This window comes from Bidens hawaiensis, unplaced genomic scaffold (genome assembly GCF_021521415.1).
Source record: "Bidens hawaiensis isolate Kalapana, Puna unplaced genomic scaffold, B.hawaiensis_p1.1 tig00030750_1, whole genome shotgun sequence".
Taxonomy (NCBI): domain Eukaryota; kingdom Viridiplantae; phylum Streptophyta; class Magnoliopsida; order Asterales; family Asteraceae; genus Bidens; species Bidens hawaiensis.
In genome coordinates, this window is record NW_027495125.1 from 90711 (window position 1) to 106133 (window position 15423).

The window sequence follows — 15423 nt, forward strand, 5'->3', positions numbered from 1 at the left end:
GGGATAGATTTGCTGTTGTTTTAGGTTTTGAACAACCATCAGAAGTTATTGTTCGTGTACCTACTGGAATAAGAAACAAGGGTCGTGGCTCACACAAAAGAATTCAATCTAAGAAATAGATAGCCATTAGTCGATCTGATAAGAGTTATAGGGAGTGTCATATTTGTCACCAACCTGGCCACAATAGTAGAACTTGCAAAGCATTGCAACAACAACCGCAACAATGAATCCGTAGTGATTGTTTTTAGATAGAAAGAGTTAGCCATTGTTTTAAACGTGCGCATAGAGTTTTATATAGAAATAGTTAGCCATTGTTTTTTCTGTTTTTTTACTGAATTTTTTCTTTAAAGATTGCGGGTTTTATAGTCACCTGTTTTACACAAGCGTTTCACAGGCGTATCACAAGCGTATAACAAGCGTTTGGATAATACTTTTTATTTATTTATTTAAAAACACGCGGGTTACACCCGCGGCAGACCATCAGACCATCACACCATGGCAAGTTACAAGTTAAGATAAGAAAAAAAGAACTAACACCATCAGACCCATCAACCCCCATCCTCAGCCTCCATCACTCCTTGTTCTTAATTATCTCACGCCCAACATCCTTGATCTCCATGTTGGTTGACACTGTTGAAGTCATGTCAACCAAAGCGCCATACACTGAGTCGTAGCATGAAGTCTGTTGTTTCAAGAACTCAACAGTCTTTGCCTTGAACTCACTGTCTGGTAGCTGCATGAGTTTGTTATATGCATCAAGATTTTTGGATTTCTCTTGAAGCACGTAGGCTTGTGATTGTTGAAGGGCCATGAGAAACCTCTCATCGTTTGGCTTCTCAAGATCCAACTTGGCTTTCACCATGCTTTTCACGGTTTTATCACTTGAAAACATTATTTGTGTGTGTTTTTAAGTGATTTTGAGTGTGTTGTGTGATTTGAATAGAAAGAACAGATGTGAAATATATAGACATCAAGTTTAATTGTGGGTAGTTGAGATAGATTTATTCAATGTCATTTAATTTGGATGTAGGCTATCATCATCATCATAGAAATGTCATTTATTATTTCTTAAGCGTTTTTAAGCGTAGTATGTATTTTTTTAAGTTTTGGTAGTTGACATGGTGTAATTTAATTAATTGATTTGATGTAGGCTATCATTACAAAAATCTTTTTCCAATTTTTGGCAGGTGAGTGGTAATAAATGTAATTAAGTTATGTACAAAACTAGATTAAAAAAGAGCTGTCTAACCAGATAAAGTTGTTTAGCGTATTACAAGCGTATATGAGACTTATGTTCTGAATACATTTTTTAAATAAAGTTATGAGCGTATACTAAGCGTCTCATCTATATGCTATATATGAGACTTACTTTTTTATGTTGCGCCCGTGAGTATACAGTTGTAAGCGTTGCTCAAGCGTTTTGTCTTTTTGTCCTTTTTTTTCTATTTGGTTTGTGATCTTTTCTGTTTTTTTTTTGTCCTTGTTTTACTATTTGGTCCGTGATATTTTTCTTATATATGTATATATATATATATGCTATATTTTGTTACACTTATGTCCACACATCTTTATTTTTTTTCCAGTTATAATGGATGCCTCATCATCATCAATTAAATCAGCATCTTACAAGGAAGCTTTGAAGAGAATATTGTGGAGCAGGTCGCGGCAGACAAAGCTTTCCGTGATAGGCTAACACATGAATTTGTGATGCTTAGCAATATTTTGGATTATAGGGATGTTATTACGAATGTTCTTGCCAAAATGTCTGCTAGTACTATCCGAGATCTTGCTGTTTTGTATATGGTTGATGTAGGGAAGAATGAGTTTGAACAGTTTAAAGTATTAGTTAAGGCAATTCTTGAACTAAACTGCTCAATGAAATTGAAGTTGGATTTTCTCATGTCACTATTAGAGTAGGGGTTAGTGGGATGATGTGTTGAGAGTTTAAAGAACGTTTGTTATGTTTTTTTTATAATTTTTCTCATGTGGTGATGTGTGTGCTTTGGTAATAATAATATTCCAATTTTTGTGTTAAAGACATCAATTTTGTTGTTGATTTATACTAACATAAGGCCATGAATTAAAATCTAACAAAGTGTTAAAGAAGTCAAATTAGTTGTTGTCTTTTTTGGAGTTCTTCGATCAACTCCGCCCCGATTAAAGTAGTGTCGTTATTTTCAGAAAATGCCTCCACCTTCTCGATAAAACTATCTCTTTTCTGGTTTAGATCTGACAGGAGGATTTTGCCTAAATACTTTGACCTCATCTTTTTTAGCTGATTTACTTGTTTAGAACATTCCTTGTAAAATTTGCACCCCCACGGTTTCTCCTATCATATGTCTCCATGTGTCTCATAGCAAAAACCCCACAATCTACTCCATTTTCGGTTGTTCTCCATGGCATCCTTAATCTACTGATTGCAGCCTTTTGGATTTGATCAGCAATGGGGTGATTGATTTTCTTAAGATACATGTAAAAGACCGTTCTCTAAAAATAAATTAAAAGCACTTAAGTATATCACAAGTTTATAATAGAATATTGAGAGTTTGATGATCGTTTTACCAGGATTTGAGGATTCTTATTGCATCTTTCTTCAAAAAGTCTTGTGATCGCTTTTTCTTTCTCCTCTGGCCTTTTAAACTTTTTATTGGTCGGTATTTCCTGATGTGCACTGTTGTCAAGCAACTCTATTACTCATGTTTGAAGATTGAAAGCAACCACATAGAATTGGCCCTTTTGTAGAATTGGCACGAGCAATATATCAACTTCCTTCATTGATTTGACATCACACCTCATCATCTGTTTTTCAATATTGTCCGTAAACACTTCGAGTCTTTGTTCATCTGTGTGACCAACTGCCTCATCAAAATGGTCACTTGTCTGTATAATAATTAAATGTAGATGATTAAGCATTTAATGAGAGTTTAAAGATAATCGGTAGATTAACTCATACCGGCACTGTGCTTGTAGCGAAGAACCTGAATGGTGATTCTGCAGATTTTTTTTTTCTTCATAATTCATCAGTTCACAGAATGCATCCATTGCATTTGTTGTTAAATACAAACCAGGACAAAAACTCTCAAAAATCACCTTAAATGACTCTGTGTAAGTAGACTTGAAAACCTCTTCCCATATGTCTTCAAGTCCTAAATATATATACTCTGCAATTATTCTTTCATCCTCTGTCACAGTTGTGTGTATGTCAACCTCCCTTAAAAGATATGATGATTTCAAAGGAGCTAACTTTCTCTTTCTTTCTTCTTTCACCAACCCTTTGTTTTTATTTTCTTGTAATAATGATACCAGAGATGTAATTTTTTGGGTATAACATTTGAAATTGATGTAGGTGTTATGAAATTTTCACTTGGAGACAAACCAATGTCTACTTTTGATTCTTGGTTTTTCTCTTCAACTTTACTAACTGAAAAATAATAAGGACAAGTCACTGTAGCAGTTTACTAAATTTATTTTTATAAACCATTGCATTTTTTTCGTTGTTATGATATTTTCTAGAGTTCCATCATATTCAATATAATTTAATGACCATTTACTACAATTTAGTACCCAAAATATGCTTATGCTATACCTTACTTTTTATTAAAAAAAATCAAACATTTTTTTAACAATAAGAACTTTTGAATTCAGTTTGAATCTTTAATTTAATTTTCTAAACATAATTATTATAAAAAAAACTTTTAAACATTAAAAGCATGATTAATTATACCTAAACAATTTGGAGTCCCACAATTCATGTTTTTTGCTAAAAAATAATAAATCCGAGTTGTTTGGTTTTTTGAAACCGTCAATTCCGGTTTATTTTGTACTTCATAAACACTTATCACATAATCAATTCAAACAAAAGAAATGTGATCAAATACAAAAACAACTTTTCATGACAAATACTTTCATATGACATGTACCAAAAATCATTCTATGTACTTCTAATTTATTTTTGTTTTATTATTGTTGTGAATATGTTTTTACTGCTTGTTCGAACTCATAGTAGTATTGAACTCGTAGCAATATTTAATTTCTTTCTATGTTTTCATATGAATGTAAATTTGAGATTTTATACTTCTTATTGTTTGTATTATATATTTCATTTTTTATCTTTAATTTTGTGTATTTATTTCAAATAGTGGGCATTATTAATTTTTCATTATACACGGGTTCAAAAACTAGTATCATATATAAAAGAAAACCTAATGCTTCAATAAACATAATATAGGTCCAATCAGTGGCTGTCATGTTGCAACCATTAAGTTTTTTTTTTTTCTTTTTATAATATTTCAAAGTTTGTTTTTTTGTATATATAGTCTTGAAACTAATGATAGTTACAAATAATTAAGATGGTGTGGTGCAAGGGCTGGTGCCCACCGTCTGCCGGTCATGGTGTCATGTTTGTGTGTGCGCGTTAGTATATGACGAGTCAACAACGAGTCAGTGCCCACCGTCAACAATTAGTTAGTGCCCGCCGTTTGACATCAACGGTGGAACTAAAGAGTATTTAAAGCGTAGAGAGAAGGAAAAATAGCCTCGCCGGAAATTTTTTTCCGGCAACAACTGTATAATACTAGATCTGAAGAAGGAAGAGACGAAATGGTAAAAGAATGCCGACACTTTTATTATTATATTTAATTTTATTTCATTTGATTGATATTCACTAACAACTCTATTATTGCCTTTGATGGTCTTTTAGAGTTTTAGTTATTTTTTTAAATAAATTAAGTTAACACTTAACATTTCTCTGTCAAATTTTTAATATATTTTATTATTTACTAGTTTAAATTTAAAAAATGTATTTTTAGCATGATCAAATTAAACTATTATATACGGAGTATTATTTATTTTATTTTCTACTTGTGTTTTTTTATCATTTTTGAATAATATATAATTAAAAAAATATGTTATTTGATGCTTATGTAAAAATGTGTTGTTAAAAATATATATTATGATGACCCAAAATTTAGAATTAGAGGTTGATACATTGATCGTTAAAAATAGATGATTGGTGTATACAAACGAATGTAAAAAAGTTATATATTGACCCTTTAGTTCTAATATTCAAATTCTGCAACTTCCTTTGATTACCGTCAGTTACGGAACAAATCAGAGAGCAAACATAAGTAGTAGTTAATGATATATATTTTTGGCCGGGAGGTGTCTCTGAACTTTGAAGAGAATATAGAGGAAGAAAATGATGAATATGATTGTGTAAAAAGACTAGTTTACCCTCTCATGTTCCCAAAAGTTAATGTCGCTCGGGGCCTTCTGCATGGTTGGTTGACCCGGTTTTTTTTGTTGACCCAATTCATTTCGTGCCCACCCTATCAAAAATGTCTTGATTTGCCACTGGTGTGGTGGTAAGTCCGTTGTGTGCAAACTGGCATACCAGAGTTTGAGCCTTACTATATACACTTTGTGTTTTTTTTTCTTGGAAAACAGCCTTCCTTTTTGTATTTATACATTTTGAAACTAAATCAATCATAAAAAATGAATAGTGGTGTCGTGGCAAAATATTAATGATGTTCTATTGCAATTTCTTTAGGTTCTAGGGTCAAATCTTACTTGCAAGTTATTGTGTGTCTTTTTAGTTAAAACGCTTTGATTTTTTGTTTTTGTTTTTGTATTAGGAAAGTTTAGATAAAATAAAACACCGGAGCGTTGCGCCGGAGCAACCCCTAGTTAAGTTAAAAGGAACACCAAATTTAACCACGAAATCGATTTAAACTTCGACCTAGTTTTAAACCATAAGAACTCCAAACGACTTTATATCTTCAAAGATATCTTCAATCTTGATCTCTTTTCCTTCAAAAACCTTCTCGTTTCTAGCTTTCTAAATTTTTCAACAAGCAATAATCAAAATACCTTGAAACACACCCTTTCCTCGATACCCCAAACCCACCTAAACATGTTAACTTCAACAAATCTCTGACTAAGAAGGCGAAAATTAGACACCTTACACCACGAGCTCACAAAATATATGATATGCCAAATCACCAAGAAACACATAGACGAGTAGGTGGGAGACTAGGTGAGGGTTTTTCCCGGGTAAACGATGAGTATGTGGTTTTCACTAGTTGGATCCTTGAACTGAACGAATTTTATCTCATCGCATTGTCGTGCCTTCGGACGAGTGCTCATGGGTGTTGGCCTATGATACACGGAAACGTCGGAAAGGTGTGAGTCCCCGTCCCAGGGACGGTCTGGGGACGGAAACGCCGGCGAAACGTTTCCCGAACGTTTCCGATAATTGGGTACGGATCAATCGGAGTTTCTGGGACGTTTCCTATTGAAAAAGGGTTTTATGTGTAAGCTTACATTTAATTTGGAAACTTACATGTGAATGTTCATTTACATTTTCTTGCGGTCGCCAGCAAGGTAAACGATTGTTTTGGGTGAAAGAGTATAGGTAGAAGATGATAAGCATGGGGAGTAGTAAAACCAATAAATTATTGTTGTCTTTTCTCTTACCAATTGTTTATTATTTTAACCAACCACTCACTTTTGTTAAATATAAAAAAGCAAAATTTAATTGTTTACCTTATTTGTAAACAAAAAAAAAACGATTTTGGGTACTAATAATAATTTTTAAAAATGTTGGTTTTTTAAACATTTAACCCCTTTATGTTTCACTTGTTTACATCTAATCTCTAAAGCTTTCAACTTTTAATAAAAATGTTTTTTTCTTTATTCTATTATCTCTACATTTGTGTATTTTATTTGTAACCATAGTTTTTAAAGTAACGTATTCAATTCATAAACAATATATATCTATTTTGTAATATGTTTAATATATTTGTATTTTTTTATATTTTCTTTACCGTACCCGTATTTTGCATTTTTTTTATGATTGCCGTTTTCTGTACCCGTAACGTCCCCGTATCCTGGTCACGTACCCATTCTCGTGCTACTTAGGTATTGGCCTTACGTGAGTGTTTTTCCGGATTAAAAGACGATGTGGTAAATTCAGCCAAGTAGCCTATTTGAATGATTAGCTAGCATGTTTGAAAAAAATATTAATAAAATAACAAGTATTTTTTTTTTGAACTATCAAGCTTTCCTCCTACTATTTACATTATACCGCCAATGCCAGGAATCGAACCCTGGACCTCTCACCAAAAGGCCAAAGCCTTTACCATCCCACCAAAGTGGTGATGGCAATAAAATAACAAGTATTAATTAATTAATATCTATCCCACGAGACGTATAATAATTAATTATTAAGCAGCAAGAAACGGAGTTGGCCTTAAATCATCGTTGGTTTGTGTGTCGTAAGGAATGATTAGATCTTTTTGATCAGTCAACTAAACTAAACTAAACTAAACTAATCCCTAGAATTCAATCCAATCGCAGGCATGTCGTTATTTGGATCAAATTTGCCGACTGAGGTAATCCAACGTCTTCAGTAGCACCTTAGGCTTTATCTAATGTCTTCATTTTACCCTTGATTCAAGTTGCTCAACTTCTTATAATTAAGTTTATTAACCTAAAGATGTTGATTGTCTGTTTTCAGTATCTTTTTGGAACCAACTTTAGTTACTCTAATAGCTAATTTAGGGTTTCTATTAGATTAATTAATATAATGATATGTATTATGTTCTTCGTAGTATTATGATTTTGTGAGAACCTGCTATACTTTAACTGTTATCCGAATTGTGTTTAATTAAATTAATTAGATTGAAATCGGTTGCAGAATCAGTGGAACCGATTTTGTTATGTGGTGTGTATGATTATCCTTGTTGCTTTCTTTTTATATATTTGACTGATTTCTATGTTTATTACTTTGTATAATATGGAAAACCGACATGCGTGGTTGAAGGAACTCACTCGTTTCATTGATTATATCTAGTATCTACCTTTTCTAAGGGATTAGGGTTTTTTTTATAGCTTTTTTTGAAGTGTTGTAGATCTGAAAACATTTTTTTATAAAGTAGTGTAAAATTTTAAATAAATATGGTAACTGGGATTAGAAGCCCCAGGGTCTTCCACGAAATTTGATTTTTTTTTCTTTTTTATAATTTCCTTTGCACATATGATTTTGTTTTTTTCTTATTATCTGTACCACATAGAAATCTAAATATCTATTGTTTATTCTTTTTTATTCCAACATTTAGATATAATTTTTTTTACAAAATGACGTTTGGATATTACGAGACCAAAAAATACTTTGTTGGATCGTAGTTTTCAACAAGATTAATATCAAAATGTAGACAAAAAACTAAACAAAACTATATATTTGGATTTTAACTAAATATTAAATATTGCAATTTTTTACAACCATCTGGTCTATACATTGGTTGATTTATCAATTTTATTTCACTTATACAGGTTGGTTTGAAGTTACTTCTTGTCCCCCTTGATTCAAACATTGTAATCCGAACAGCATGGTAAGGTTTAAAATGAGGCCGTTTGATAATTGTCCAGTACAGTTTTTGGTGTATCTTTTGGATAAAATGTATCATTTATTCATAATAATCGTAGACAAAACAAGAAAACTACTCTTTGCGTTTTTAAGTAACTCTTTTTTTAGAATAACACATTGTATTGTTCTGCAGCTGTTCTGTGGGAATTGCTTTACCTGTTTACTCCACATTCAAGGCAATAGAGACAAGAGATCAAAATGAGCAACAAAAATGGCTTTTGTATTGGGCAGGTAATCAAAGCTATGAGCGCTGTTATATATAATATGCATATACATCCACTCAATATTCACAGTGATAAGGATATTAATTGTTGCAGTGTATGGATCATTTAGTGTTGTAGAAATATTTGCGGACAAACTTATATCCTGGTATAATCTTTTACACATTTTTTTCCAGATTAATCAGTTGCACTATACATATTTTTTTGATATCTAAACAGACTCCTTGTCTACTTTTTAGGTCCCCACTTTACTATCACTTGAAACTTGCATTTCTCGTTTGGCTTCAGCTTCCGACCACCAATGTAAGCAACCTTTTTTACCATCACAATACTTTGATAAATGGTTTTAAGTGTGACAGTGTGACACATCACAAATATTGTATGAACCCAAGTTATTTTATTTCAGCAACAATCTAAGTTTTAGGGTGAAATAATTTTTGAGATTTTTTGCATTTAAACTACACTTTGGTGGTGACTTGCAATCTGTTTCCTTAAAAAAATTTTATTTGGTTCTACGCGTCTAACCCACTAGAGGTCAAACGTAAATTGAGTTGAGCTTTTCATAAGTAAATGGGGTGAAATTGCACTTATGCTTTTTCTGTCATACCTTTTCACCTAATTTTTCACTGTCACTCTATTTTGATTCTTTGGTTTTCATGCTAAATATGCTTTAATAACAGGGGGCTAAGCAATTATACATGAATCATTTACGCCCATTCTTTTTGAGGCATCAAGCTAGACTTGATCAAGTTGCAGGGTGGTTCTTCAGCGAGGCGGTAAAGTTTCATCTTTAAAAATAACTGAAATGGATGTTTTTGCGACTAATTTTGTTTTTAAATATTCGTCTATATATCTCATCATTGTGTTAACCCAAGTTAACAAGGAAACATTTTCAGGGTAAATTCATTAGTGCTCACCAAGGTGAATTTCAATTTGTAAAGTCAGTTATGATGAAGATTCTGATGTCAGGTATGGCACGCTTTGGTTATATGTTATTAAAGTGGATTGTAGAACATACTTTGCTTCAAAGAGTTATAACCAATCATTGATTTTTTGAAAATGCAAAAGTACAATGTAGTTTTGGCAAAAATTTACAATCTTGGACGAATAATGGAAATGTGATGCATATTATAAATCATTTATTTGTGCAAATTATAGCATTTCTTTATGCCTTCAACTCACAATGATAACATAAACCCTTTTAAAAATCTGATTTAGGAGTTTTTATACATTTGAAATCATTGAGATGACTCGTTTGATCCGCTCGAGTCACATTTGATTCACATTTTTCTCAGTGATGAAAGATAATTCAAATCGACCCATTTGCACGTAACTGGGTTGAAATTACTACTTTCAAATTAAGTAGCCAATAATTTTTCGTTGATACTTCATATGTATATCTTTGTCTGTTTTTCATCAGTGAAGCAATTGGTCAATGGAGATGGTCAACCTACCACAACCCAAGGGAGGAGAGCAGTCACCGCCCCAAGAGATCAAGCGGAGAACTCTGATTCTGAGGATACCACTCATGGTGGTGACGATGGTGCTGATAATGATGATGATTATGTTTCTGTCTTGGCATCCTCTTAGTTTTTGCCCATGAGAAACTTAAAATTGTTATGTAAATTAGTTTCCAGAAAGTCACTCGGAACAATAGATTATATGTGAAACATGCTATGAAAAACCAGTGGTAGTAGTAACGATGTATTTATTCTAGACGCCCTTGAGAAACTGTGACCGATGGCTAAAACCTTGACTGGACCAGACCGAGTTTGGATCTGAAGATTGATCACATTGGTCGGAACCAGTCGTAAGTGGTTATGCCTGGTAAATGGTGCAGGTTCATGCTCGTTGTGGTGTTTGGGTAATTAATATTTTATTTTAACAATTCAAACATGATATCATGAAAAGCATTGAGCTTCGGTTCGGTTATTTGGTTTCGTTTCGGTTAATTTGGTTTTATGCTCACCTCTAGTTTACAAATCAACTCAACTCAATCTTTATTATAAAATTAATTCTCTCTCTTCCACCTATAAAATCCAACCAAATCACACTTTCTACACTCATTAGCAACCCAAGATTCACTATATTTTATTAAATAAATATAATTGATAATTGTTTTTTTATGAAAAGTGTTAAGAAATATAAAAAATAATTTCTTTATTTAAAAGTAAACAATATATATATATATATATATATATATATATATATATATATGAGAAAATTATTGTTTACGTCCCTGTGGTTTTAGCTTCCTCAATGAGTCCCCAAAAGAAAATTTAAACTGGCTGAGTCCCTGTAGTTTTAAAAATGAACTATTTGAGTCCCTGTTGTTACTTAACTATGTTAGCTTCAAGGGTAGATTCGACATTTCACTTCTATATATATACATTGTCACTCTAAGTCCTTGAACTTTAATAATTGGTCACTTTAAGTCCCTTTTCACCTTTTAATAAAAATAAATAAACTTAGACCAATTTTTTTAACAAAAATAAACAAACCAAACCACCTTTTCAACAAAAGTTAACGCTTTTTAATAAAAATAAACGGACCAAATTAATTTTTAAGCAAACTAAACAAAGCGAATCCTTTTTTTAACAAGTAGTTCATTTCGTATAACAAAAATAAACGAACCAAACTTCTTTTTAACAAAAATAAGCGACCCTAAGTTGTTTTTTAAACAAAAATAAACGAATCAAACTATCTTTCTAACAAAAATAAACGAACCAAACTTGTTTTTTAACAAAAATAAACAAGCCAAACTTTTCTTTTAACAAAAATAAACGAATCGAACTACTTTTTTTCTACTAAACTAAACGAACCGAGCCACTTTTTTTAACAAGCAATTTAGTTCATTTCATTTAACCAAAATAAACGAATCCAACTACACTAGAACAAAACAAAAAAAAACAAATCAAACTTATTTTTGAACAAAAATAAACTAACCGAACTACTTTTTTTACAAAAACAAGCGATTTGATTGCTTATTTTAGAAGTAGTTACATTCGTTTAGTTTAATAAAAATTAGTAAAAAATTGTTCGTTTATTTTCGCTAAAAAGGTATTTCGATCATTTAGTTTTGTTAAAAAAGTAGTATGGTTCATTTATTTTTATTAAATTATAGTTCGGTTCGTATTTCTGTTAAAAAATAGTTCGGTTCGTATTTCTGTTAAAAAAAGTCTGGTTCATCTATTTTTGTTAAAAAAAATAGTTAAGTTCGTTTTTTTTGTTAAAAAAATGTTTTTTTTTTATTTTGTTAGAAAAAAGTTTGGTTCATTTATTTTTGGTTGATTATGGTTTGGTTAATTGATTATGGCTTGATTGATTATAGTTTGGAGGTTAATTATGTGATTTGGAGGTAATTTTTAAAGAGAGACTAAAACTGAGCAATTACTTAACCACAAGGACTCATATGGATCATAAAAAGGGTAAACTAGTAATTTCAGATCTGACAGGGACTCAAATGGTTCAGTTTTGAAACCACATGGACTCAACCAGTTCAAATTTTCTTTGAGGACTCATTGTGCCTCCGCATTGAAACCACAGGGACGTAAATAATCATTCTCTCTCTCTCTCTCTCTCTCTATATATATATATATAATTCAAAAATATTTAAAATATATTTATTATATTCACCAAACATACTTAATAAAGTAGATAACAAAATTACACTTACAAATGATGTAAACTACATAATTATTCAGCATCGCCAATTTTTTACCAAATATGCTCAATTAAATCGTTTTAAAGCGATATGAGTTTCTCTATTGCGAAGTTGTTCCCTATTGGCCATATAACTGGATAAGCTTCCAATTCGTTGAGTGGAGTGTTGAAAAGGTTGTTCATCATCTTCACTTGAGCTTCTTCGTTGCCAGTAGCAGGTCTATCATTTAGTTAATTCAGATGGGTCATAATAGTTAAGGTATGTGTCTCGTTCATCCTCAACGATCATATTATGCATAATAATACATGCAATCATAATTTTCCTCATCATATCATTATCCCACACATGACATGGGTGTCGCAAAAATGCAAAACGAGCTTGTAGAACTCTAAAGGCGTGTTCAAAATCTTTTCGAGTGGCTTCTTGATGTCGAGCGAACAACTTGTGATTCCGTTACTGTGGAGAAGTTATTGACTTGACAAAGGCAGCCCATGAAGGATATATGTCATAAGTAAGATAGCATGGCCTGTTATATTCCCGAACATTCAAGACGTGGCCCACATTTGGTGTTTGACCTGACAACACATCATCAAAAAGAGGAGACATGTGGAGGACGTTAATTTCATTGCATGTACCTTGTTCCAAATGATGCTTGTCATATCCATAAGTCATATGATGCTACGGCTTCCAAAATGATTGTTGGTTTACCGTTTATACCTTCATATTGCCCAGTCCAAGTGGTGGGGAAATTTCTCCAAGCCCAATACATGCAGATAATGCTGTCTATCATACTTGGAAATCCACGTTCTGTCCCGACATGGAGTAGTCTTCTTAAATCTTCTTCATTAGGTCTTACAATGTACTCTTGACTAAAACATGAATTGACACCTTCTACGAACTTTTTAAGAGAATCCTTGTTACAGTATCACGCATTCTCAAATATTCATCTTGTGCAGCGGTTGATGTTCCATACGCCAACACCCGTATAACGCCAATACATTTATGCAATTATGAAAGGCCTTTTCTTCTGGTAGCATCACGTATGTGCTGAAAATAGATATCACTCGCTGTAACAACAACCATTATATGAAGGAATAATGGTTTTAACATTTGAAATCTACGTTGAAATATGTCTTGATCATATGATGGGTTGTTCACAAAGTAAAATTTCATCAAACGTGCCTCACCATTGTAACACCCTTGGCAAACACAACATCGCCCTACTTTTAGGCAAATCTCACATCGGCCGTGGACAAGAGATATCATTGGTTCATAAGTAAATGTCCTGCCTCTTAAATTATCAACGCGTTTTGGGCTTAGTTGGCTGTGGAGCACAGGAAAACTCCACGGTCAAGCGTGCTTAGGTGGAAGTAGTACTAGGATGGGTGACCACCTGGGCAACCAAAAACAAAGCCATGAGTTCCCGGATTGGCAACCCATCAGGGGAAAATCAGACAATATTGGTGGTACGAGAGGCCGGGATGTTACAGGTGGTATCAAAGCCACTCTTGTGCCGTTCGGGATGATGGGACACGCCTCATCGAGACGATGAGTCCAAAGGGGGGTTGTTTGTAACACCCTTGGCAAACACAACATCGTCCCACTCTTAGGCAAATCTCACATCGGTCGTGGACAAGAGAGATCCTTGGTTCACAAGTAAATGCCCTACATCTTCAATCATCAACGCGTTTTAGGCTTAGTTGGCTGTGGAGCACATGAAAACTTCACGGTTAAGCGTGCTTAGGTGGAAGTAGTACTAGGATGGGTGACGACCTGGGAAGTCTCTACATGGGCAACCAAAAACAAAGCCGTGAGTTCCCGGATGGGCAATCCATCGGGGGCAAAGCGGACAATATTGGTGGTACGAGAGGCCGGGATGTTACAGGTACTGTAACAACTCGAGTTCTTCATTTACATATTACCCGACCTGTTTTCGTTTTTCGGGTAAATTTCAATCAACAAGACATCGCTTATATCGAGCTAATACTATATTTTTTTATTACTATTGTTATCTAATTATCGAATATAACTTTGATATATATATATATATATATATATATATATATATTCATTTTACACCCTAGACTTTAGTTTTACCTTTATTTGTTTCCATCTTAGAATTTCAGGGACCAAACTGCAACATTTTCAAAAGATTATAATATATCTTTCTTTTAATCAAACCCATTATCCAGGTCCAACCCTTACCCATATACCCGTTTTGAGTGAAACCCGCAACCCGTATACGTTTCTTGAACCTTAATTCTCGCATCTAATATGGAATTGATATGTTTATATTAATCTCCTTACCATAATTGGCCTAACTGACCCAATTGATTAGGAAATTTGGATCAATTATTATACGTATTACTAAATTTCCTCACCGTCTAAACCCGTTTATGAGAAATCATCATAACGAAAATTATAATCTAATTAAAACTACAGAAATTATCCTCAAACCATTGTCTTCAATACCCCCTTATTCAATTGTACTACCGTTGCTGCGATTGCATGTGCTGATTCACCCTTTGGCCGCAACTTTCACTCCATCGTTCATCATTGATATATCGTGTTTTCAGGTAATTAATACATGTTTTGAATTCGTTGTTGACCGCTAACCAAAAAACCTAAACTTGATTAAATAGATTTATAACGGATTAAGCAATTGTATTATCTAGGGTTTATTATCACTTTGGGGTTCTTACAGATATGATATTTAAAGATTTGTTTCCATTCTTTAATCAACTACCACGGTTGCGCAGTTGGGTGTGTGTTGGTGTGTTGTTCTTGTGAACCGGCCGCCCACCCAAGTTCAAATCCGGGAAGGGGGGTTTTTGTTGTTTTTTATTGATTTAATTTTTTTAAAATGATTATAATTAATATGGTTAATATAAACAACAATAAATAATAATTTTGTCTAAACCAACACTCTTTAACTTGGCGTTGTTCATCGTGATAATCCTTATAAACTTGTTATATATTAAACGTATATATGTATTATTTTGTTTTGTTTTTTCTTAAATATAAAAATACAATAAATATGATTTTAAATCGACATGTTAAAACATATATATTTTTTTGCTACACATAGTTAAGCTAATGTTCGTTATAAGCTC

The 15423-nt window shown here is 32.8% G+C and overlaps 1 protein-coding gene across 1 annotated transcript; it reads left to right on the forward strand.

Annotated features, from left to right (window-relative positions):
* Window positions 1–7320: 7320 nt before the first annotated feature.
* On the forward strand, window positions 7321–10471 carry LOC143580862 (HVA22-like protein k). Its single transcript, XM_077063784.1, has 8 exons — window positions 7321–7391; window positions 8332–8390; window positions 8559–8656; window positions 8743–8794; window positions 8886–8949; window positions 9327–9422; window positions 9543–9615; window positions 10067–10471. The coding sequence occupies exons 1-8, from the start codon at window positions 7359–7361 to the stop codon at window positions 10234–10236; spliced, it is 645 nt and encodes a 214-aa protein (XP_076919899.1). The 5' UTR covers window positions 7321–7358; the 3' UTR covers window positions 10237–10471.
* The last annotated feature ends 4952 nt before the right edge of the window (window positions 10472–15423 follow it).